Source organism: Chelonus insularis, unplaced genomic scaffold, assembly GCF_013357705.1.
Source record: "Chelonus insularis isolate UGA/USDA-ARS -01 unplaced genomic scaffold, ASM1335770v1 contig_88_pilon, whole genome shotgun sequence".
In the NCBI taxonomy this organism is placed as follows: Eukaryota; Metazoa; Arthropoda; class Insecta; order Hymenoptera; family Braconidae; genus Chelonus; species Chelonus insularis.
Genome location: NW_023276776.1, coordinates 4615339 through 4639670, shown reverse-complemented (window position 1 = coordinate 4639670; position 24332 = coordinate 4615339). Strand labels below are relative to the sequence as shown.

General features: G+C 31.8%; 5 protein-coding genes across 11 annotated transcripts in view; 4 read left to right on the top strand and 1 right to left on the bottom strand.

Annotated features, from left to right (window-relative positions):
- Positions 1–327: 327 nt before the first annotated feature.
- LOC118072079 (ATPase ASNA1 homolog) lies at positions 328–2350 on the top strand. Its single transcript, XM_035091683.1, has 6 exons — positions 328–667; positions 752–960; positions 1037–1139; positions 1215–1365; positions 1506–1814; positions 1893–2350. Exons 1-6 carry the CDS (start codon positions 549–551, stop codon positions 2010–2012), a joined length of 1011 nt encoding a protein of 336 aa, XP_034947574.1. The 5' UTR covers positions 328–548; the 3' UTR covers positions 2013–2350.
- Positions 2351–2450: 100 nt separating this feature from the next.
- On the top strand, positions 2451–5145 carry LOC118072078 (fukutin-related protein). Its single transcript, XM_035091682.1, has 3 exons — positions 2451–2945; positions 3017–3280; positions 3581–5145. Exons 1-3 carry the CDS (start codon positions 2481–2483, stop codon positions 4346–4348), a joined length of 1497 nt encoding a protein of 498 aa, XP_034947573.1. The 5' UTR covers positions 2451–2480; the 3' UTR covers positions 4349–5145.
- On the top strand, positions 3987–9683 carry LOC118072080 (uncharacterized). 3 transcript variants are annotated; one of them, XM_035091686.1, is made up of 5 exons: positions 3987–4082; positions 8500–8594; positions 8676–8754; positions 8838–9027; positions 9093–9683. In XM_035091686.1, the coding sequence occupies exons 2-5, from the start codon at positions 8508–8510 to the stop codon at positions 9295–9297; spliced, it is 561 nt and encodes a 186-aa protein (XP_034947577.1). In that variant the 5' UTR covers positions 3987–4082; positions 8500–8507; the 3' UTR covers positions 9298–9683. The 3 variants fall into 3 exon arrangements, with proteins under 3 accessions (XP_034947577.1, XP_034947576.1, XP_034947578.1); XM_035091685.1 differs by lacking the exon at positions 3987–4082 and adding an exon at positions 8085–8404; XM_035091687.1 differs by lacking the exon at positions 3987–4082 and adding an exon at positions 8218–8311.
- LOC118072081 (dynein intermediate chain 2, ciliary) lies at positions 4610–8710 on the bottom strand. Its single transcript, XM_035091688.1, has 12 exons — positions 7795–8710; positions 7512–7628; positions 7216–7417; positions 7068–7154; positions 6839–6987; positions 6285–6561; positions 6055–6216; positions 5842–5985; positions 5489–5773; positions 5182–5413; positions 4877–5110; positions 4610–4802 (listed from the first exon to the last, which is right to left on the bottom strand). Exons 1-12 carry the CDS (start codon positions 7846–7848, stop codon positions 4625–4627), a joined length of 2121 nt encoding a protein of 706 aa, XP_034947579.1. The 5' UTR covers positions 7849–8710; the 3' UTR covers positions 4610–4624.
- A 4824-nt stretch (positions 9684–14507) lies between the features above and the next one.
- The window catches only part of Ih (hyperpolarization activated cyclic nucleotide gated potassium channel Ih), a 55828-nt gene continuing 46003 nt past the window's right edge, over positions 14508–24332 (top strand). For all 5 annotated transcript variants that reach the window (XM_035091677.1, XM_035091681.1, XM_035091679.1 and 2 more), the window contains exon 1: positions 14508–14560. In XM_035091677.1, the coding sequence (XP_034947568.1) occupies positions 14523–14560 (38 nt within the window). In that variant the 5' untranslated portion in view covers positions 14508–14522. The remainder of the gene's footprint in view (positions 14561–24332) is intronic.

Below are 24332 nucleotides of genomic sequence, written 5' to 3'. Positions count from 1 at the left end.
CAGAAGATTTTAAATTTCGTGCAAAACAGCATTATCAGTGTTTTGTGATATCTGTTGGTATCACAAATGTTTACCTACTATCAATGCTACTAGTAGATCAGCTCTAAAGTAAAATTTCTGATCAGTTTTTATTATTATTTTCTAGAATAACTTCACATAATAATCAAAAGAATTTTTTTAATGCGAATCGAAAGGAGAGAATTTGTATTTATTAGTTGTCAAAGCCTTTTGTTTTAATAAAAACCAATTAAATAGGACGCATTTGATTCTGATCGTATGGATGTTTTACATGTAGCATGTATGAAAAGATCTGCGATATTTTTAATGGAAAAGCACCTTTAGACTTTTGTCAGTTTGTTCATGTAGGTTCATTTGACATCACATTCTTGAAAACAAGTATTTATTAAATATATGCTTTGTGTATAGTAATTTTTTAATTAGTCATTCAGCATTAATTAAGTCAATGCAAAAATTGTTCAATTATTATGGTTAAAAGGTCATGAATTTTGTGAACATTTAATATTTAATGTACGTTACGTGTACTAAAAATGAATGTTGATAGTGAAATTGAGCAACTGGAACCTTCTGTCAGAAATGTGATTGAGCAAAAATCATTAAGATGGATATTTGTAGGTGGAAAAGGAGGTGTTGGAAAAACAACATGCAGGTAATTTTGATTATAATTAAATTTCAACAAGTTGTCTATTCAATTATAATGAAACGTAAATAAAGTTAACCCTACTTTTTACAGCTGCTCATTAGGAGTACAATTATCCAAAGTTCGAGAGAGTGTTCTTATCATTTCAACAGATCCGGCACATAATATTTCTGATGCTTTCGATCAAAAATTCAGTAAAGTTCCTACAAAAGTTAAAGGATTTGATAATCTTTTTGCAATGGAAATAGATCCGAATGTTGGAATAACTGAATTACCTGAAGAATATTTTGAAAATGAGAATAGTATGGACAAATATTTTTTATCTATTTAATATTTTTTACTCGAAAAAAAAAATTAGCAATGAAATTTTTCTATTAGTTTTAGGTAACGAGGCAATGAGACTTAGCCGTAGTGTTATGCAAGAGATTGTTGGTGCATTTCCAGGTATCGATGAAGCAATGAGCTATGCTGAAGTCATGAAGTACGTTGAAAAACATTTAATCTAGTTTAAATTTTTTGACACTATGTACTTATTATTATTATTATTTTATTATAGACTCGTAAAAGGGATGAATTTTTCTGTAGTAGTTTTTGATACTGCTCCTACAGGACACACATTGAGACTTTTGTCATTTCCTCAGGTTGTTGAGAAAGGATTAGGAAAATTGATGCGTTTGAAAATGAAAATCAGTCCTTTCATAAGCCAGGTATTTTTATTAAATAATTTAATACCAATTATTAATTATCTATTATTTATGAATAGTTGTTTTCGATTATTCTGCGTTTATATTACAAGTTTTTTTTACTAAAGCTAAAGAAAAAAAATTTTAATAATTTATTATTATAGATAAGTTCATTACTGGGAATGACAGATTTTAATGTGGATAGTTTTTCAAATAAAATGGAAGAAATGCTTGCAATAATTAGACAAGTAAATGAACAATTTAAAGATCCTGAACAAACAACTTTCGTATGTGTTTGTATAGCAGAATTTTTATCTCTATACGAAACAGAGAGACTTGTCCAAGAGTTGACTAAATGTGGAATCGATACGCATAATATCATTGTTAATCAATTATTATTTTTAAAAGAAGGAGATGCTCCATGTCGACTTTGCTTAGCTAGACACAAGGTTCAGGATAAATATTTAGATCAGGTAATCAATATCAATCTAGTAATCATATAAATTTAATTTACACTTTCAACATTAATCACGAAAATGATTGTGTTTTAGATAACGGATCTCTATGAAGATTTCCATGTAACTAAGCTTCCTCTACTCGAACGTGAAGTCCGAGGTGTTGAATACGTAAAGGAATTCTCTGAGAATCTTGTGAAGCCATATAAGCCTTAAACATATATAAGAATTGGACTAAAATAACTTAAAAAAGAACAGTGTTCTTTTCTTGTTCATTCAAACTTTTATATAAAACTTTTCTCTCAATTTCTATTTCTTGTCATACTTTGTTTGACAATACAAATAAATTAATAAATATTCCGAGTAGTTTCAATAATTATCTTATTCAATCTATTTTCTTGTATCATCAATAACATACTTATCTTATGGTTATAAATATTCCCAAATTTCACCCCAAAATATTTGTAGAAAGCGCATGTTCAACTATAGACAACGCATGCGTAAAATTGTTTAATCAAACTCTTAACGTAATATACAGATATTAAGAAACGAAATGGTTTGTTATTCATCTCATATCATCAAAAATTTTTCAAAAAAGTGATAAAGTTTACATTTAAAGAACTTAAAGCCTCATTATCATATCAGTTTGTCGGGTGCAATTATGACCCATAATAATTGACAAGAATGCGAGTAAAGCTCGTGAGGACTTTATTAGCTTTAGCTCTACTAGGCAACATAATAGTTTGGCATAGAATTTGGTGGTTGTTCACATCACAAAATCCACTACAATCAACTCCGGCACCAGAAATTACAACTGACAGTCCTCAGAAGCTTCATCGTCGCTTAGCAAAACTAATAACAGTTGTTATACGACAATTTGAATCATTTGAAAATGATGTAGTCGCTACAGTAGACTCTGTTCTGAATGCTTTTCCTACGATACCTATTCTGATTGTTTGTAATGAATTACCATATCCACCACTTGAATTGAACTTTGCCAATGAAAGTTTAAAGAATGTCAAGTTGATAAATCTTCAGCCAGATTTTAACAAGTCATTTCAAGACAGAAATCCTCTGTATCATATTCAAACTAAATATGTTTTATTTCTACCTGATGCTACAAGGATCTCATCAAAGCAAGCGATACAGGTATACTTTGTTGCATTTTATTTAATTATTCGAAGTGTACTCTATTAGTGAATTTTTAATTTTTTTTATAGGAAGCTGTAACGAACACATCACGTAATGAAAGTATTGCTGTTGCGATTCCCGTAGGAAAAAATTCTTTAACATGCTTAGAACTTCACGTGAGAATCCGAGAATGGAGCTTGAGAACGAACAAAGCACCTGGTCCAGCATGTGGCGGTCTTTTAGGAAAACATGCAACTTTAATTGAGTCAAAAACTCTTCAAAAATTACCTGAACCATTCATGTTGCCATATCCTGATGCACTCTATCTCCAAACAACAGTTTTAAATATAAAAGTAAGTACCTATCATATCAATAGCTTTGATTATTGTTATTGCACAACTTAGTTTTTGACATATAGATAGAATATTTTTTATTTTTAATTATCTTGTCACAATTTATATGTTTATTTTATTTTTTTGGACGTTATCTTTAGCAATTTCGTTATCACTTGATGGCGTTAATGTTATGTTTGAAGATATGCTGACGTAGTTGTTTATGGTATGTAGATATTACAAGCATGAAATAGGAATGGAATAAAAATAAAATAGAAAATTTAAAAAAATCAGTCTAATTGTAATGAATTATTTTACTAGATTCATGTAATGAAAAATCATCAATTGAATGATGGGAAACCATTATTCCGTAGTCAACAATCTCAATGGAAACTTCAGCAGCTACATCAAAAGAGAGAGCGAGCAATGTTTGAAAAGTTAGGAATTAAAAGAGTTACGAGACCTTCAGGTGCAATTGACTGGTACGGATGTTCCAGAGAAACTCCCAGATGCTTTGGATCAATAGTCAATGGTGTACCTTCATATCTATATCAGAATCGCTTCACTCCACCTTGTTGTCTAGCAGGGTTAAGAAAAGTTGCCCATCATGTTTTTGATAAATTAGAAGAAGTAGGAATTAGATACTGGTTAGAAGGAAGTTCATTATTGGGAGCAATGAGGAATGGTGACATTCTACCTTGGGATTATCAAGTAGAGATCGGAATAAATCGTGATGACCTTAATCGATCACCTTGGCTTGTAAAAGCACGCAATAAACCAGTAGCGGATAATTATGGATTCATTTGGGAGAAAGCAACTGAGGGTGAATTCTTTAAAGTTCAATATTCTAAATTAAATCGTTTACATGTTAATTTACTTCCTTTTTATGTTAAAAATGGCACAATGACAAGAGACTCTTGGTTTTTAAAGAATCGCGATTTTCCAGAGCCATTTTTACATCCGATGTCTAGTATTGAATTTGCGGGGAGGCAAGTGCCTAGTCCGAATAATATCAGAGATTTTTTGGAAATAAAATATTACAAAGGGGTTGTAGAAAATCCAGAACTACCTGGAAAAATATTTCACTGAGTAGTTTTATTCTGCAATAATCAGTTATTTATATTCTATTTATATTACGATAGTATTAAAATAATAATTCTAAATCTTTTTAACTGAGTCTATGGTAATATTTAATATCATTAAATAGCTCATTGCCAGTTAAAAGAAAACCATTAGTGATGGTGCCAATACAATATCTAGTCAATAATAATAGGCAATTAATTAATGGATAGGATAATTTTCGATATGAACAATTATTTATATAATTTCTGTTAATTGATATTGAATTTATTTTATTGAAACTAACTAATTTGTTATTCTAACATCTTTTGGCGCTGTCAGAATTGGTGGTTCACGCACAAAGCTTAATAATCTTTCTAATTTCATTGACTCTAATTCTTCATGAGATAGATGCATTTGTTTTTTAGTTGGTTTTACTTTAACTCTTAAGTTTGGAGATAATTTAAGACTGTTGACTGTTCCTCTATATTAAAAAAAAAAGATTTAAATATTTAAATGTTATTTATTTAAATTTATGAACATTATGTAAACTCTTACTTGTCATCACCAACAATAATGAAGGGGAGTACACTATTAAAAGCTAATCTTGTTAATTTGCTACGTCGTTTGCTTACAACTGGTTGACTACATATTGGTCGATATTTATTCACGTTTAAATCAAATACTGTCACTTTTCCATCATTCGAAACGCTTGCCAATACTGTCGAACTGTATGGAGCCCATTGTATATCTCCAATTGGTACACCAAGGTCAAACATGAACAACGGTTCTCTAAAAAAAAAGTTGAATAAACATTTCAAATGACATTTCTAAAAATTGTTTTGTTTATTCAGTCTACATACAATCTATTGTCTTCCCATATTTTTATCCTCCAATCTCCTGAACAACTGGCAAAAATACTTGAATTGAATTTATTAAATACTATCCGATAAACTGGCATGTTATGTGCTTCATTATATGTCTGCATATATATACTACTGAAAGCTGTATTACACTTGTAAATCGTTCCTTCCTCAGTACCAACAAGAAATACGTCTTTCTCTGTTGGATGAAAAGCTATACATGTTCCACATCCTAAAAATATTCATTTATGATTAATTATATTTAATCTAATGATAATTTTATCTTTGTAAACAAAATTTTGCACACCTTGGAGAGTTATTAAAGTACCATCCGGTCCTGGAATTGGTGGTCGATCCAGATATAGAGTCATGATTGTTACCAGTCCCAATTCATTTTGATTTAAAATCCAATGATTTATTTTTCCATCAATACTAACGCTGTAGAAGGCCAAATTACCTTCATCTGTATCTGGAGCCCATCGTACTTCCCACACTATACCACCATGTTTTTGATGAACTTCATTGCTTCTATATTGAGGTGTTGTTGGTGGTAACATTACATTATATACTGCTACAGTACCATCCATTATACCTAAAATATAAAATTATAATAAAATAAATATATAAATACATTTTTAAAAAAATTTTCTAACAACTTACCAATTACTAGCAGATGAGGATGTTGAGTATTGAAATCTAGACACATAACTGGAGATTCGGTGATACATGTCCATTCAGGATACGAAGGATTCTTCAGACTGAACAAGCAAACTGTACCATTTGACACGGGGCTATCAAAAGAAACTAAAAAAATTAGTTAATGAAATCAAAAAATTCTATATACTTTGATTAGTGGAATTTTAATTTTCATACAAGATCCAAAAGAGACAGCAAATAAATCATAATAACGAGCATTGAAGCATAAATCTGTGACGTCATGTTTTTTAGTTTTCTCATACTGGAATTTCCACAAAGGAAGAAGAGACCCTTCACCGTCCTTGAATTCATCGCTTGGATCATTCCAATACCTATAATCTGTTGAACAAATATTTTATTACCAAAAGCCTAACTTGCCAAAGAACTTTGATTTAATGTGCTCATACCTTGTAAAATTTCATTAAAAATATTTTGATTGACCATTCGGTCTAATGTTTTAGCAGCTTGTAACATTCGTTGATTAACTGCTACAGATTCAATTAGCGTTTTCTTCTTAACAGTCATATCTTCTCCTTTTTTTTGTTGAGGTAAAGGTTTTTTTTCCTTTTCTTTTTCCCTTTGTTGACGTTCATAATCCTCTTGATATTCATCAAAAATCACCCATTGAAATACAGCAGAATTAAATGACGCTGTTGGTGGTGGAACAGTTTGCGTGCTCATGTCCTAAAAATATTGAATAATTTTACTCCAATATAATTAATCACTGATAAAGCATCAACTGATAGATTTATTTTAAGGTAAACGTAAAAAAAGATTTGAATAGAAAATGTTGGATAAAAATCATAACTGAAACATTAAAATGTCATAATGGAAGAAAGGATGTTTGGCGAGTACCAACATTTATGATAACGCTGAGGTTTATCAACTCCTTCAATATTATTACGATAAGCCATTCAGTAGCAATAAAAAAAGTGGTTGAATATTTTTTTTTATCACTTACTCGAACGGGATTGTGATACGTAAGAGCAGCTCGTTCACAAAAGTTAAATTGATTTGGTACTTTAACAGGTTTTTCTGAAGCTTCTTCCTCTGCAGTTTCAAGCTCTGCTTCTCCACCTCCATCTGCTTGTTTATCATCTCCCTCTTCATCTAAAGTTTCAAAAAAAATGCCATATAAGTATGTCAACTTCATAATTCACTTCTATAATAGAAAACTATTCATCAATAACCTGCTTCTTCAGCATCTGGAGCATCTTCTTCCGGTTCTTCCTCCTTTTTTATCGGTTCTTCTACTTTAATGGTAGGTTTTTCAGCATCTAATTTAATATTTTATGTAAAAAAGTAATCATTTAAACTAATTACATCATTTTTTCATACCAATAGAACCTCCAGATGCCTGCTTCTTTGCTTCTTCTGAATCTTTATGAAGTAATGTACCGGGTACACTTAAAATGGTGACTATATCAGGCGGTTTAGGTAAATTAATAAAAGCTCCTTCTTTCCAAGACCATTCTACTAATGAATCTGGTATTCTAGGGTTATGAATTGTCAACACTCTAACGATTTCCTCTTGTAATTCCTTATAAAGATAACATCAAGTTTACTTGTCATTAAATCATTAAGTCAGGGACAAAGTTAATATTTTAAGAGAGTATTTTAATAAGGATAATTACTGCTTCTGTTAATAATAATTGATCTTCTGGTTTCAAGAATATCTTCCCTTTAAACCAATCCATGTCTCCTCCTGATGAATCCATTTTTGGTATTCGACTCTTTGAAAGACTTGTTTGCTAAAATAAATAGTAAAAATAATGACAATAAATACATCAGTGGTCAGAATGAATAATATTGATTATAGTAATTATGGTTAGGATCATGAAAATAAAATAATTGGCTTAAATAAATAAGAATTTAAATTTGTTTGCATATAAGTAACCATTGATGTTGATTACTTACGTCTTTACTTGAGTCTGAAGCTTTAGACGGGCTCTTTTTCATTGATTGTGGCATGATTAAATTTCATTAAACTCCAGTGTAATTTCAAATGTAACTATCAATCTGGTATTTCATAAATATCCATTAATTCCATGATTACAACAGCACTCGGTTGCCTAGGATACAACCACTCAATTTTTACTTTAGAATTCATCATCCATCTATCTTTCCAATGACTTTTATTTATTATTTTCCAATTAACCATCGTTTGAATTTTTCTTTAATTTCAAAAGTGAAATATTTTTGTCGATGAAATGAAAAATATTTTGTCTTGTTGAAATGTTTTCACGACGTTCTCTACGGAAAATCAATAAGCACATGCTCGACGTAGGAGTGGGGTCGAGTTGTAGGGTGCATGTGTCCTCAGTTTGGCACAGCATCTGTGTTGAATCGTGTAAAAAAGATCTCTGAATAAAATTTAATGATTTTTATGTAATATATAATACTGAAAAATACTCAAAGTATGTTTAAGTGTTTTGTTAGTATAAATTTTAACTATTTCCAAGTAAAAACATTGACATTACTGCCTCTTTTATGATTATCAGGACACTCCAACAAGTTGTCCATATGGGTAATGAATAATGTCATGTTGATAAATATTCATGAATATACTTTCTGTAAGTTATTCAGTAATTTATATTAATAATGGATATTTTTTAAATTTAGGTAACTAAATGGCAGCTCTGATTGTAATGGAAGACAGTGGTATAGATAGTGATCCAAAGCCTGTGACTCGTCTTGATGATGACATATTATTTTTGGTAAGTTCTTTACTTGATAAAACTTGTTCATGTATTGGTAAAATAATTATCAACTAATTGATCGTAACTTTAATTGTTTAGACAAGTGACAGTAGCTGCAGTAGTAATCAAGCACAACCTATTCAACGTTCCACGACAAAACAATTACAAAGAAAGCTGGGTAAGTTTTCTATTATAAATTAAATGAATGTGTAACATAAGGAGTATGTTTCATGATAAGTTTCTCAACAATTATTTTAATAGAAGCAAGAATTGAGCAAGCAAAGCGGATTCAGCGTGGCTCCGACTATATAAAACTTTCAAATAACGATAAAAGTAACACAGAATCCAGTACCAATTCCAGTGGATTAATACCAATCCAGAGATTGCCCATTCCACATAAATCCAATGAGCATCATCCATTGGTGGAGTATTGGCAAAGTGATACCGAGAGGTAAAGAGAGATACTGGAAAACTTCTTCATTCATGGATGTGATAATCTAATAATTTTGCTTTCAGTGAAGATGAAACGACTCTATTTCCCTTGTCACGAGGAAAAGATTGTGGCAAACACAAACAAGATCTCACAGATACTTTCAGTATTGAAGAATTGAGTGAAGAAAGCGAAGATTCTTTAAATTTGGGTCCAACCAAGTTGCCCAATCCTCATACTCGAACATATACACCAGCAGGATGCTTCAATTGTCAATGTCGCATTCTCTGAAATTATCAAATTAATAAGATCAAATTTAAATTAATTCATTTTGTCAACTTTTGTTTTAAACAAATATAATGTGTACATTCTAGTCTTCCATCTCTGGTACTTACATATTTTATATGATAATTTTTTTTTTCATAATTTAAACAAACAGTGAAATGTAAAAAAAAAATGATGTACTGCAAACATGTTTAGAAACTTTACTTATACTTGTGCTTCACAAACTAGTCATCATATTTGGATTCATATGAAAAATTAATATGCATACTTACATTGACTTAAACATGTTAACTCTATACCAATCAAATAATTATATGGCAATGGCAATTAGATCTTTGAAGATTATAAGAATAAAGTTTTATCAAAATGTTTTATGAAAAGAGTAATAAATAATAAATGACGTTGAAAGAAAAATTTTTCATTTTCTTTTTTAGCTATATGAGAATTTCTAATTACTCTTTTATTCCCAGTGAAATGAATAGAAAATTTTCATCTGTTTAATACAGGTACTCTTTCATATTTATTATTATTTCTGAGCTCTCAGACCGCAGTAGCGTTTATAAGGCTTGATTGAAAAATAAAAAATGCAAGTCTGGAAAATAATTAAATATTAATAAAATTTATGTGATTAATTTTGATTTCTGTAGAGATAAAATTAGGGAATAGCTGAAGGAGGGTTTCAGTTGATAGCCGTTCGGAGGCGCTCGTGGTTCCAGGAGGGATAGTGATGGTTGAGGGAGTAACTCTGTATCGGGGTAGATGAGGGAATGGTTGAAGTAGCAAGAGGAAGGGTTGGTTTCGGCAAGTGACAAGGCGGGGCGCGTAATCGGTGCGGTGCGAGAAAGTCAGAGCCAGTGTGAGGCCGGCTGCCAGCCGCCTAACGTCGTTATTGGCTTTGCATATTTTTAATATCTATTACATCATTGACGTGGTATCAATTTATTTATTCATCTTCCTGTCATCATATGTATAAATAATAAAATTGACCAATTGGACCGATAAATTCATGACAGACTTTGACATAAATTCATTCAAAATCCAACGTCAAACAAGGATAAGCTTGAATCAGGATCAAGTTGACAACATCCTGAGTAAATATAAAAAATAATCCGGAACGCAATCAAGAAATCTAGTAGGATGAAGAGCATTTTTTGTCTCATGTACATTTGATTTCACGACGATGAAGTATTCAGCAAGGAACAATCGTCGAGGATCTCCAAAAAGGACATAAGGAGAAAGGAAAAAGTCTGAGTCTGCGCGACCAAGAGTCCTAAAGATCTAATGTATATGGAGGATAGTAACCAAGTAGATTCGATACTTTACCGGTCTACTACTTCTATCATTTCGTCATCATCACTGTGATTTTAAGTAAAAAAGGCTAGTGCTGTGATGAAGAGTCGTGAGTACTTATATTAGTTAAAATTTTTTTTTAATTAAAAGGCAGAAGTAAAAAGCTGTGCTTACAAAGAAGCGACTGCAGTCCACCTTCGTTGATTGGATTACTTTTTTATAAATAATTAGAAATGAGATGGCTAGGCAGTTGGTGGTAAAGACAATGCTTAAACTGTCAAGATGATCAACGTCAGGGCACGTGACTTGTGACGTCTTGAATCGTGTCCTTGAGCAAGAGCTTTTAGGATATTGAAAAGGATTAGTTACTATTGGTACTGTTATCAACTTGAAGACCAAAATTGAGAAGGTGTGTGACGGATAAACACACCTGATAGTGGAAATGATGTTTACGTTAATGGTTGATGGTTTTACTTGTCTGCACCATTGTTACACTCACACGCCAGTCTTTAAGTCTTTTGGTCATCATCAGAAGAAAAAGTGGCCAGTCACGAGACCGGAATTCGTAATAGGGTCACGTGACAAAACCATCATTAATAGGACTATTAATAACAATCCACAAGGATCATCTTATTCGTTAGAACAAAGAGTAAAACATCAACGGAGAGAGAACTTTACAGCTGAATGCTGGGTTCAAGCTCATTGAGACTCAAGTGTCCTTGAACGTATGAAAAGAGATAAACAGAAAGCAACAGTAATTGGATTCATATGAACTGATGACGTTTGCTACAGCTCCAGATGAGTTCTCTTTGCTGGTTGATGCTCTCTCTTCTAATCAATGAACTGACGACGACGACGAATGGCAGACTATTTCAATAGGGAAAAGCATCATTAACCTTGTTATTATCTCACTCGATCGCGAATCATATTCGTGACTATACTGGGTGTATATATGTTCATTGTCCAGTTGTTGGAACTGATGACAAGGAAACCACACCGACAATTCCATTATATCCCACAGAACAGCAAAACGTTATTCATTCCGCGTGAAGACGGAATTAAAGCGTCTAGGTAAGGTGCGGATTGTACGTGACTTGATTCAAGATAAGTTTGAAGAAACTATACCAGGAATAAAAAGGAGAAGAAAAGAGTAATATAAAAAATAGCTCACCGTTAGATTTTTGTTCCTCTACAAGTGATGGTTAAAATGCATATTGACCTACTGGTCGTGGATTTTCAGCAAACTCCAATTCTTGTGTTTTGGGGATCTCAAGCAAAATGAAACTGAGATACCAAGTGATGAGTTACAGTACTTCAGGTGAGAGAATAATACCCACAATGTGGTTGAGCATAATTACGTCAGATACCTTGACTTTTAACAGACATCTCGATTATCACTAATTCTTTATTACATCATAACTTGCAATATATATGTCTGTGTCGGTCTTCCAGAGTGATGATTTACCTTGAGTCCATCTCCTGGGACTGTTCAATGCCCGTGTTCCCATATATCTATAGACAAGTAGAGAATTAGAGTTAGATGATTGGATATATGTATTATATGAGATATTGGCTAGTGCTACGAAGGAAAGTTTGAAAGCAGGACTCGTGAACATTGTTAGGGAGTTGGGGATGAGCCATTGAACGTACTTTCAAGCCATCTAGATTATTCCTAGTGCTGATCCATCAATTATCCTATGCCCACAAATTGTTCCTTTATGTTCTGGATCAAGTCACAATTGAATTAATTAAATAATTCAAGTAAATACTATCGATTCATCTGAATTATTTTTTCTCCTTTAGTAAGATTATCTCAAGATATGGAAATAAGTACATAAAACAGCTTGGGTGTACGTTTTTGAGTAAAACTAAACGTTAAGACTAGTATAACTTGAATCTAGATAGAATCACTAAGTTAAACTTACTCAGGTACTTTCATAACGAGCAATCAAAGTACTGAACGTGAGAGTTAAGGAACTACATGATGGATTGATCATAGAAAGAGATACAATTAGTTACTTTACTACGTAAAGTTTACGTTTAAAAGTTTGAATTTCATTTTAGAAACTCCCAAGTACATTGTGGAAACACTAAATTTTATTGAATAACTGGCAATGTTTCGTCTTCTTTTTCCTTAATACTTGATTCTTTTTTTTTTCTTTACATGAATATACTAAATATTCAAAGAAGTGTATCACGCGATACGTGTATCGCATCGGAAACCTGCATCGAAATATATATTTCCGTCGTCGATAAGTTAAAACGATAGATATATACATGGATATCGTTTGTCCTCACAGCTCACTGCCACTTTTAATAAAGTCGAATTGATCCACAAACGAAAAGTCACGTTCACTTACCTATCTATTCTCAATATACGGCGATTTCGATCGCACTAAAGCACACAGCCGTAATCCACAGATGTCATTTTTACGATGTTGCTAGTTGAAAAGTCTTTTCTTTCAATCGTATTGTCTTTTTTACGACAATTTGACAATTTTTATCTATACTTTTTTTTTATTTTACTTATTTTCTTCCCTATATGTATATACTGGGTAATTCGAAGTAACCTTTATTACTGGACTACACCAAGTTTATTGCTTTCCAAAATTAACTCTTCCTGTTGTTGAGAATTTCTCCTGCTACTAGATGACTGATTCTTACGATTTTATCGTCTTGATGAAATCGAAAAAATTCACATTTTAGATAGTACAGAATATACATAATTTTTCACTGAAGTTTATTATCAATTTATGTAACTTTTTAGATAACTTTCAGATGTTTTATAGCAGATAAAAATCATATTTATTTATCAAAAAATTTATTAAAAATATACTTAAAGTACCAAAATGATGTTAAAGTATAAAAAACTAACTTTGAAAACTGTTGCCTTCCTACTCCATCTAATGAAATAAAAACTCTACTCATGATTGACTATTTTTTATATTAAATTATTTAAGAAAAAAAGAGAGGAATTTTAGTAAAATCATAAAATTCTCATCGTATAAAATATCCCTACTGTCTATCCAGCAATGGATCAAGAGACAAAATTGAAATTTTCTACGAAAAAAGAATAAATGAAAAAAATATTTAATTTTCTTTGGTCACTAGTCAACGAGAGATTTTATTAATTCAAATAGTCTGGGATTAAGTCTTGATCAAGATCATTTTTAGATAAAAAAATGTTTTAAATTAAATAATAAAATTTAAGCTTTAAGTTATGATGAGTTATCTTTAACATAAAATTATTCTAAAATAAATATCATTTCACAAAACGGCGTAACACATATGCTCTACAATCATCTCAAACATCTGTCAGTAGCAGTAATATGCAGAATGTTATTCAAAACCACCCAGTACACCCTACCTGCATATATAGAATGTTACATTCATAACGTGATGATATTGGCAATATAATTCAGGTTTTATTATTTTTTTTTTCAGGATCTACACCTGCTCCAGTTGTCCTGAGGGACAATAAACTCATAGATGAAACGGTCTGTGAGTGAACGAACGTTACAGTTGAGTGACATAAAAACACGTTGCAAAATATTGAGGAATAAATATTTGGAGAAAAAAACGGTCATAGGAAAACTGCAAGTTGATTGTATACGAAAATCGCTGGTATCCGCGTGTGTGACGCGCCACCACCCCCTTAATTAGGGGGGGTGGGCCAGCGTACCGTCAGCGTGGGGGCGGGTGCTGTGGGTGCGCGCCTAGCGCGTCGACTAGTTCGTGTACTCGTTCGTCGTCTCGCTGCTGCGGCTTTTACCGGCCGCTTTAATCGTCACCCAGTGCTGGCTACCTCGGGAACCACGGGGGTGGCCGTGGCCACGGGGGAGCAAGATGCATCCCCGTCCACGCGTCACACTACCCCTAACCCGAGTGTAACTTCCAACAACGGGACATCAAGCTGCCCAACAAGATCCAGGACACGTGCGATGTCTATGAGAAGCCTCCATCGTCGTGTCTCTCATCCGTAAGTTGCTTTTTCCAGTTTATTTAACACACATTTGAATGTCATTCTCTGCTTGTTTGATAAAGTCACATTTAGATGTCGTAGAAAGGAGCTTATGGGAGAGATGAAGAAGCCCAAACTACTGCTCCATTTATATAGCCATTAATATGACATAGGCGAAAAAATTTTGTCGTTCGTCTGAGGCTTGTTGAATATAGTTATATACATAGTAAATGATATACCTTGAGCATAGCTGAGGAAGATATTATATCTCATTTTCGACTCTTGTCTCTAAGTCCTCTAGGATTTGGGTGTGAGAGAAAATTAGCAGGCATTGCTTTTATTCCTCACAGTATCATTTTCAGCCCTTTGTTCTCTCTAATTAGGACTCCCGAATTTATATCTTTGTTAAATTATACCTTTAGAAAATAAAAGTCTATTTCTGTCATTTTTTTCTCAAATTAACTTCCATAAACGACGATCCATTTATTGCTGAATTAGGTTTATATTTTCTTGTGGCTCGTTATTGCTAGATAAAAATATATAAAAGTCTACCTAGCTTTTGCGTGACTAGTCAATATTCAACTTCATTCGCATTCTAATGTAAAGGCGTCATGTCATGCACCCTCCGAATTCTCACGCAATGTACCCTAATAGAGAGCTTTAATTTTTATATTTACATCAACTACTTGATAATTATTATGATCAATTATCTCACTTAGTTTAGTGTATTAAATAAGAGGTGATTTCAAATTATATGTATGTATAAAATAAATCATCTTGATAAGATATTCAATAGCAATTGAATAGCAATAAAATTCTCATTCCTTAAGTATTATAAATCGTCAACAATAAATTTATTTCTTTTTATATTTCTATAAATAAAAAAAGAGATGATAAAAGATCGAAACGCTATACAAATCTACATTGTTAAAGGCTGATAGAAAAAAAGAGGCATAAAAGAATTTGCTTTATATAAAAACGAGGGCGCGCTAAAGATATTTCTGTATGGAAATTAACACAAACGAGAGTTTATCGAGTCCTCTTTTCCACTTATGATAAATTATTGAAAAACAGAAAAAAAAGCCTTGGCAAATTGCAACTTTCATGGCCTACAGCTTTTCAAGTGTCGCATTGTTTTTCGGTCCCTTATTTAAAAGAGAAAATCTCTGAAACTAATATTCATACACACTATATATTTTTCATAAAGGTTTGGTATTTTTAATAAAACTCTAGAATTATTAAATCAAAATAGTGTTTTTTTTTCTAGAATAGGCTTATATAAATAATTGGAAAAGAAAAACAATACAATATTGTTTTTGTTGTTGGAGATGTTGTTGTTTTGACAGTATCACCTGGCAAAGAAAACAAGTTATTTTATGATCTTTGGCATCAACAATATATTTTTGAATTCAGTACAATGTCTGTAGGAAATGATGCTGTATTGTGATATCCAAAGGGTAGAAGGATTGGAGCAATAAAGAACCCAATGTTGATACATACGCGTGATAGATGTATGCTACCGCATGCACACCCTGGAGGTGTAGTAAGCGTTTTCTTTTCTTTATAGTGGTTCGTGCTTTTTACTCGACAATTTTATTCCTCATTCCTCACCACCTCTTCTCTATAAACTCTTCAGCTGACTCGAACCCTCACAAGATCGCTCGCGGGCCTGTTTCGATCTTTTTTTGTTTCCAAAAATCAATCAAATGGGGGATTCTTGAATTGCGATTGTTCTTTCGACCTCAGGGCTTGACATTTTTATTTTTTCTCTTTTTATTCGTAGTCATGCTACTTCGATTGTCGAGTGAACAAAAACTATCTCATCCGACAAGTAATTGTCTGGAAATACCTGAAAGTTTTTTTTTCATCATGACATTCAGTCTAGATAATACCAATGTATATTGAAAATCCGTCCTCGATAATTGTTAAATATTGGAGTTTTTATTTTTATTTCTGATATATATATATTCTTTCTGATATTACTCGAGTACCTTTTGATTTTGGTAGTATCACTTGACTTGTAATTATACGCAATGAACCTTGCTTCACTTTTGTTTGTGATCAGTACTGTAGTTTGCTAATGAACGCTTGAAAAAAAAATCTCGCTCTCGATAGAATGACGCAATCATAGTAAAAAATTCTCTTCCCTTTTGGTGGATCACTGGACGAATAAGTAACCCTCGTTGCCAATTTGGCTTTGAGCCACAGTATAAATAAAAAAAAAGTAAACGAGAAAAATTTGCCGGAGGCTGTAGAAAAAGATAGCGAGAGTGATTGTAGAGCTTTTAGAGTAAACTGTAGTAGTAGATACTTCTAGAAAATGTTTATTGAGACTGTTCTGTCTATATAACAATGAGTAAATCTCCAAATAATTTTCAATGCCAAATGTCGTAAACGTAACCATATAAGTCGTGTACCCGTGATCAAAACAATGTATTCTTATTCCGAAATGTCCTCAATGTGATGTAATATTAAAAGCGACAAGAAAGCTAATGGAAGCTTTACATTCAGCTTTAAAACTCTTTCCAGTTTCTATGCAAAAATAAATCGTTCACATAAAGACTTACTCTCTTATTTATTTCTTTATAACAACATTCCAAATCTTAACGGTAGTTTCGTGTTTTTACAACGTGGAAAAAATTATTAATTTTATAGTTACTTCACATTGTTACGTGATTGCTAAACATTAGGTAACTTTTTCCTATCGTGTTAACTTGCTAGAATATGATAAATAAGCTCGTGGTAAGTAATAAAATTGTCAGCTGAGATTGAAGCTGAAGAAAGAAAGTGGCGTCAATGAGGAGACTGAAGTGGATGAGGTATCGACGAAACCTTTATCCACATATCGATTTGGCTTTATATCTTCTTCTCAAGCTCTTGGCACAAATTTCAAGGTGCACATGTCCTCCTCTTCCAGCTTTACATCCGGGAGATTTTAGTGTCACCTCATATATTCCTCTCTTTCTCTACCAATGCCTTATAAATCCTTGAATACGCGAGTTCTAATGTGATGATGCTCGTGTATACATTCCACATGTGTCTCCATCACTTTTACAGCTTTTGAGACTTTAAGTATCTCTTTCATCTAACCACATGTTTCCTGTGAAGGAATCTGAGTTAATATTAGTTTTTAAAAAATGTCTTATACTCGGATACATTTTAGAGGATCAGTCTACCTCACTTATTCTTCAGAGAAATTAATTTTGATGATAGTTTCAGTTATAAACATTCCTCAATACTTGATACATTCAAGTCTTTTATCAACATCTATGTAGAACGAGTATGTACATGTTTCTTAGATAAAAGTAGAAAAATCAAGTCTAAGTAGAAGGATAGACGTTAAACTTTTTTCTCCAAATTTTTTATCTTCTTTCGTCTAGTCTTACCATCTTGTTTCTTTGATATTTCTCTTACGCGGCTAATCTTATCCTCTTGACCCTTTCGAATCGCCTCATTTCTTTTCTCTACACACTGTGGGTGCCTTTCCGCTTTGGCAACATTGCCTTTAGCTTTCTGTAAATTAACATCCGGTCCTCGACCCACTAGACTTCATCGGCAATCCTATTCATGACCTTTTTAAATCTGCCAATGAAAAAGTTAATTTATCATTTCTGCCAAACTTTCCTTGCTTTCTTTTTTTAATTGTAATTAATGAACTGAATTATATTCCTTCATTAATTAGAAATTTTTTCGTATAAATTTATGGTACAAAGCACCCTAATAACACAAAAGAAAAAGTATTTATAAAAAGTGATGTAAAAGTATTAAAGGCGATTGGAACATAGTGGACAAACTCGCCCTAAAACAAAAATAGTTCAGCCTAAGCTTGTTCATCAGCCGCTTCAAAGTTTGGCCGAGTTTGTTAGTTTAATTCTGATGTTCTGGAAGAGAAGTATATAATAATAATACTTGGCCATTTCTATTTTCCTCCCGAGCACAAAATCATATCATTCATTCTTTCCCGTATCATATTTATTGTACCACTAGTTTGTATACACATCTTTCTTCTTGTATTTATTGGCTTGTGAGAAAATTACGCAAGAATATTTCTTATCAAACATTCGATTTTTTTCGTATTGTATTTGGCCAAGATACTCAATTCGATATTTCATATCTAAAACAAATCTACAAAAAAATAATAAATATTCTCGAGTTTGTCAAACGTTACATGAAATATTGTAAGTTCATCTTTAAAATTTATAAGTATATACCTGTCAGTAGAAATCTCTTTGTTTGGTCAGGCTTATCTTCAGCTTGTTAACATGACATTGAATCATCGGATTGTAAAGTGATAATAAGAACTGTACTCTGTTTCTTCAGCTTGATTTAATCTTTTTCATCAATGTAACAGGATTTGCTATCTAATCGTATTGACTCTATTCATTCATTGTAGAAGTGCCAAATTGTATTTTCAAGAGTTTCTATAAATTATCTATTATTCTAGTTTTTTTTTTGAAAAAAGAATTTCATGAAAAAAATCAAATAAAATAACTCCATCAATAGTATAAATTAATTGCAAATACAACATATAAATCCAATCCAATTAATGGGTTACGAAATTGAAATACAATCTTCGTTGCTTTGATAATAATTAAAGTATTTTTTAATCAAGTATCATTCATTTGTAGTTTGAGTATATAGTTTTGTATTGTCCACTAATTCAGTCGATTATCTAAATATCTTACGTAATGGTAATAATCGCATAAACTAACATAATTATAATTATGTAGACTCGAGATATTGGCATAAGGAGAGTTTAACATGATTAAATTGATTAGGTTGATGCTAACAGCTAGGGAAAGCCAGGGAGACGCATATAATTTGAATTACGGTCGTCCAAACCTCTCAACACTAATCTCCACCCAAACAAGATTTTCTAGAGAAATCTCCAGTATAAATTTTCCAATATATCCATCGTCTCTTGCTCTGGGTATTTCCCATTTACTCCTACTTACTCTTCATATTTTTAATTAGTTCTTCTACTGACCAGCTGTAACATTATTAAAATGATATTAAACTCATTTATTTACTTTTTGCTGAATTTTGACGTGTGATATTTTAGTGAATTAATAGAAAAATATCAATGATTTTAATTTATAATTTCATAAGCTCCAAATATGAAAGTATATTTACGAATTCTGTAGGTTGCATAATTATTGTAGAGGAATATATTCAACCAACTATATTTATTTTAAATATGAATTAAAAGCTTTTAACATATTCGTAAATTTTTTGAATAAACAAGTAATTTTGTAAAAAAAAATCCTTTTCATGTGAAATGATGAAAGTCAAAAATAGACTGTTTTTTATTCAAACGATAAAATATTAGAGCATCTGATTGTCGACATACGAGACGGTTTGAGGTATTTCGTACTTCAAATCTGCAGAAAGTACGAAAAAAACAAAATGAATCTTCTGTCGTATTTCAAGATAAAAAGAACTTGAAATGTTTGACACGAAAGAATGTCTTCTAAAATGATGTCGCCAATTCTTTTGTATTCTGTTTCCATTTTATCTTCTTTAGAATTTTCTTCTTTATAAAATGCCTATCAATATTTTTTATATCGCTTAATTACACTTGTACCAGTCAAATAACAGTCAAATCAAGTGAGATACGATGATGAAAGTACCTTTTTCTTTTACGTAAAAACATCGTTTAGTTTTTTTTTTTTTTTTTAATTTATACATTGAGATATTTATAAAGCAATTTTGTTTAATTAATTTTTTGCTGCAAAAAGCTGAAATTTCAGTATACAAAGAATGAAATGTATCGAAGGTCATAAGACCAAAAAATTTCTATTAAAGAGTGCAAGCATACATCAGAAAAAAAAGGTAAAAAAAGTACAAAGAAGAATTCGCCTTGACTCTTGTCTTGTTTCTTGACAATGCTAACAGAAACTTGACTTTCTACCAGAAGCTTTCTGTGCTATTGTTGTACACTCTTTGAGCAACCTTCCATTAATGTAACGAATTTTTCTGCTCATTTAAAAAGGAAATAAATACTTAAATTTTAAGCTTAATTTTTGTGAACAATCATAGGTTTAATTTACAATTGTTACATCCGATTATATATTTTTTTTAGCTGGTATACTTTTGTTTCAATGTCATTTAAAGAAGTCTTGAATAACAAATAGAATATTCTGGTTAAAAACGTTGAGAATCTGAAGAAGACAAGGGTGGTTGATTTCAAGAATACTAACAGAGCCTCTAGAAGATGGTGAAAATATCGACATATAAAGGTAAAAGTAAAGCAGTATACATCGGGGAAAACTGTCTGAAATCTTCTCACGAAAAATATACGAATGAATGGAGTAGAGGCACGTTCTTTCTTCATAAAAAAAGAAAGCCTTTGGCTATATATTTAATTTTATATACTGTTAAAAGTTTGATCAGAACTCGATATTACTTTTGTTTCTGAAAGCGAGTGGAATAAAAAAGATTGTTAACACCTACCCAAGTTTATAAGTATCGAAAAAGCTGATTTAAAAAAAATAAAAACGTGGTTTAAAAGATGAAAAATATGATGATGGGTGAAAATCCAGAAAATTTGCGTCATTTCTTTTAAAAAAAAATTACAAAAGTAAAACAGATTTTAAAAAGTAAAAAAAAGTTGATAGCGACGCTGATGAGTTTCTTAAGCTCGAAATTAAACAAAACAAATCTCCATCGGGAATTTAAATGTTCAATGAACTCCCAAGTATCTTTCGTATGTTTGCTAGATTGCTTTCGGTTTTAGTTAACTCTCATGAGGACGCCCACACTCGCATTCTAAACTGCAACAATGAAGGCAAGTAGCAAACTGGAACGTGCTCCTAGTCAACTGGTTTGCTTGAGGTAGTCAACATTCAGATGGTTCACATCCCTCACCGGAAGTTGGATTGACGATATCGATAGGATTGTATGATTTCTCTGGTATATATCTTTAAGATAACAAGATATGAACAGGCAGAGGTTTGTATGGTTGCCGCTACAGAGCTTCGAGTAGAGAACAATCGATAACTGACCCATATTGTGTTCTCCACTGCTATCTTTGCCCTCTGTACTGCTTGTATGACCCTGTTTCACCCTTTTTGCATTTTTCCAACACGAGTTCTCGCTTCTGCTTTTCTCTTTATTCCACCTGTTCTTTTTTCTTGGTCATCTGCGTGTTCTAATCTTCCTTTTTTTACGAGAAAAAAAATTCTCGTTTGCCATCATAAAATTCAGCAGTTTTTTTCCCTACAACTTGATCTATTCATCAAGGACCTCCTGACCTGGATCGTCAACTTATATTCCATCTTGAGTAAAATGACTAGTAGCGATGTGTCTTTAACTACAAAAGAATTAAAGCAAATACACATTGACAATAGATTTATACCGAGAATCACTGTGTTGCGCACGCAAACATGACAACTCAAGTGAGAATAACTGATTGTAACTGTATAGCGGCGAAAACCCGATTAAAATCAACGACCTAGATCTCTTCGTTTAAACTAAATGTTGGTCCTATTCTATGTTAGTAGCCGACAGAGGTTTTTGAGTGTGCCAAGGTGTTACTAGCTATAGAAAAATAAGCAATAAGATTATTTTTAACCTTCACAACTGGAAGAGTAGACATTCGAGTAGATCACCTTACTATAAAATCATAGGTACCTTTCTCGTCAGTATCAAGTTTACGGCTTTTATCAGTCTATTGAGGACACTCACAACACCTTTGATCTTTCGTCTTGATTCTCCTACCTTGTTTTAACTCTTGGGATTACATGTGTTATTCACTTAGACCATTGAGATTTCCTTTGATTGATTGACAAATGTTGACGGAAATACCTTACTCTGAAATCAGAATCAGAAGATTAAAAAACATGAATTTGAAAAAAAAAATTTTAATTGCGCTCATTTTTAATTTTTTAAATAGAGATTTGAATGATTGATAATTATATTATTGTTTTTGTTAGGGGTTGGACAATTGTTGGAACTACCTACTACCAATCACCAATGCAGACTAGGAGCAGTAGGGTACATTAATTCTTTTTCTCATTAATCATCTCTCATTAATATTTTTCTGATTCTCACTTTTTTTTCTTCTACACGCTAATTTTCTTAAATTTCTTAATTTTTTAAATACATTAATATGTATTCTATGTATATCGTTGTAGGTTAAGTAATTCAATATTTCGCGTTAAAAAGTTTTTATCTTCCAGCATGTTTTTTTAATCTCTGATAAATAGTTAATATGCAATATTGAAAATAAAATAATCTTGTTCTTAGTAATTTTTAATTCTATTATCCACTGCTTCTTTTCTTGCTGATTTCACTAAAAAAGTATTTTTTGAAATAGCTTCAAACAATCGTATTGTTTCGCTCAGATTGCTTTGCACTGTTTACCATAATTATCCTACAGTAAGTATTCATATTATATTCTTCTCTTCGTTTCGCTCTTTCTTTTTATCTCTATTAAAATCGTTTTTATACTATTCGCTCTCGACGATTTTCACACTTGAAGTTTTGCATGAGTATTCAAATATAATAATTGGTCACATTTATAAGCCGTGATTGTAAAGTACGTTCTAAAGATGAAAATAATTATATTCTTTTCTCTTTCTCTTTAGTACTTGTTTAGCCACTTGCCTATCTTCTTTGTTTTATAGAATAAGGATTGTAAGAATTGTTCGTGGTCTTTTCTGTACTAAGAGAGGTAAGTTTTACTTTACCACTAGGTGCCTTAAGCAATTTGCCCCTTTGTTTTTCGCTTTATAGTTTTGCGTGTCAAGTTGTCGTGAACAAATAGGAAAAAAGTGATTGTTTTAATCAAACATTTATCGTTAAGTATTTATTATTAAAAATAAGTAATACCTGTTTTTTAAAACAGTTAATTCATCATTTAGGGCTCAAACAGTATAGCTATGTTTTATCGACTGGATTACTTAATACTCGAAAATCTTAGTGATTAGTTCCCCTGTCGTGTGAAAAGGTATCAGTCAATAATTCAACCTCGACATGAGAGTGGATAGTATCTGAATAATTAATTGACCGTGGTACTCTATGCACGTTTCGACTAAATCAAACGCACCCGTGTATTCGGAGTATGGAAATCGGTCAGCCGACATTACCCGAGGTCAGGGTCGGCATTATCTGAAAAGAAAATTACAAAGATGCTTGCTAACTATAAATATAAATAAGAACATTATTTTTAGTTTCTACTTAAAAAAAAATACTACTGCTGTATCTTTAGACAAAAGAATTTTTCATTAAAATTAATGGATTAATTCTATTATTAGTATTAAATATTAAATAGTATTTCTTGTTAAACATTCAATATTTTTATAGATTGTACTTGTGTTTTCACATCTCTGCTTCTACCAACTCCAGGAACAAAAATCTACATTTAAAGGTGTTTCTATCATTTTATTCACTACAAATTTCTTTAAACCACTTGTCACACATTGTACGTGCTCAGCAAGCTTTTCTTTCATTGCATTGTTATTTATTTTTCGTAAACTCGTTAAGCGTTGATTGTGTGAGCCATTTTCAACACGATTTCTTCTGTAGACCTAATCCGGAATTGTTGATTTTTCAACTGTATAAAGTCCTTTTGATATATTACTGTAACTAATGTCGTATAAATACTAAGTAGTTGAATATATATGAGAGTCTGAATCGATCAATAGCCATATTAGTGATGGAGTTGAATTTTTTTGCCAAACATTGGCTATACGATTTGAATTTGATCTCAAATACATCTTCACGTTTTCTACAAATTTTATAAACGTATATATTAACGTGTTTTAATCAATTATTTCCATTACAGATG

Coding starts and splice junctions, on each gene's coding strand:
- LOC118072079 (XM_035091683.1), top strand. CDS start 549: ATGAATGTTGATAGTGAAATTGAGCAACTGGAACCTTCTGTCAGAAAT. Junction 668..751: donor GTTGGAAAAACAACATGCAG/GTAATTTTGATT, acceptor TACTTTTTACAG/CTGCTCATTAGGAGTACAAT. Junction 1,366..1,505: donor TCAGTCCTTTCATAAGCCAG/GTATTTTTATTA, acceptor TTATTATTATAG/ATAAGTTCATTACTGGGAAT.
- LOC118072078 (XM_035091682.1), top strand. CDS start 2,481: ATGCGAGTAAAGCTCGTGAGGACTTTATTAGCTTTAGCTCTACTAGGC. Junction 2,946..3,016: donor CATCAAAGCAAGCGATACAG/GTATACTTTGTT, acceptor TTTTTTTTATAG/GAAGCTGTAACGAACACATC. Junction 3,281..3,580: donor CAACAGTTTTAAATATAAAA/GTAAGTACCTAT, acceptor TTATTTTACTAG/ATTCATGTAATGAAAAATCA.
- LOC118072081 (XM_035091688.1), bottom strand. CDS start 7,848: ATGCCACAATCAATGAAAAAGAGCCCGTCTAAAGCTTCAGACTCAAGT. Junction 6,988..7,067: donor TCCAGATGCTGAAGAAGCAG/GTTATTGATGAA, acceptor TTGAAACTTTAG/ATGAAGAGGGAGATGATAAA. Junction 5,414..5,488: donor TACTTTAATAACTCTCCAAG/GTGTGCAAAATT, acceptor GAATATTTTTAG/GATGTGGAACATGTATAGCT.
- LOC118072080 (XM_035091686.1), top strand. CDS start 8,508: ATGGCAGCTCTGATTGTAATGGAAGACAGTGGTATAGATAGTGATCCA. Junction 8,755..8,837: donor ACAATTACAAAGAAAGCTGG/GTAAGTTTTCTA, acceptor TTATTTTAATAG/AAGCAAGAATTGAGCAAGCA. Junction 9,028..9,092: donor TGGCAAAGTGATACCGAGAG/GTAAAGAGAGAT, acceptor TTTTGCTTTCAG/TGAAGATGAAACGACTCTAT.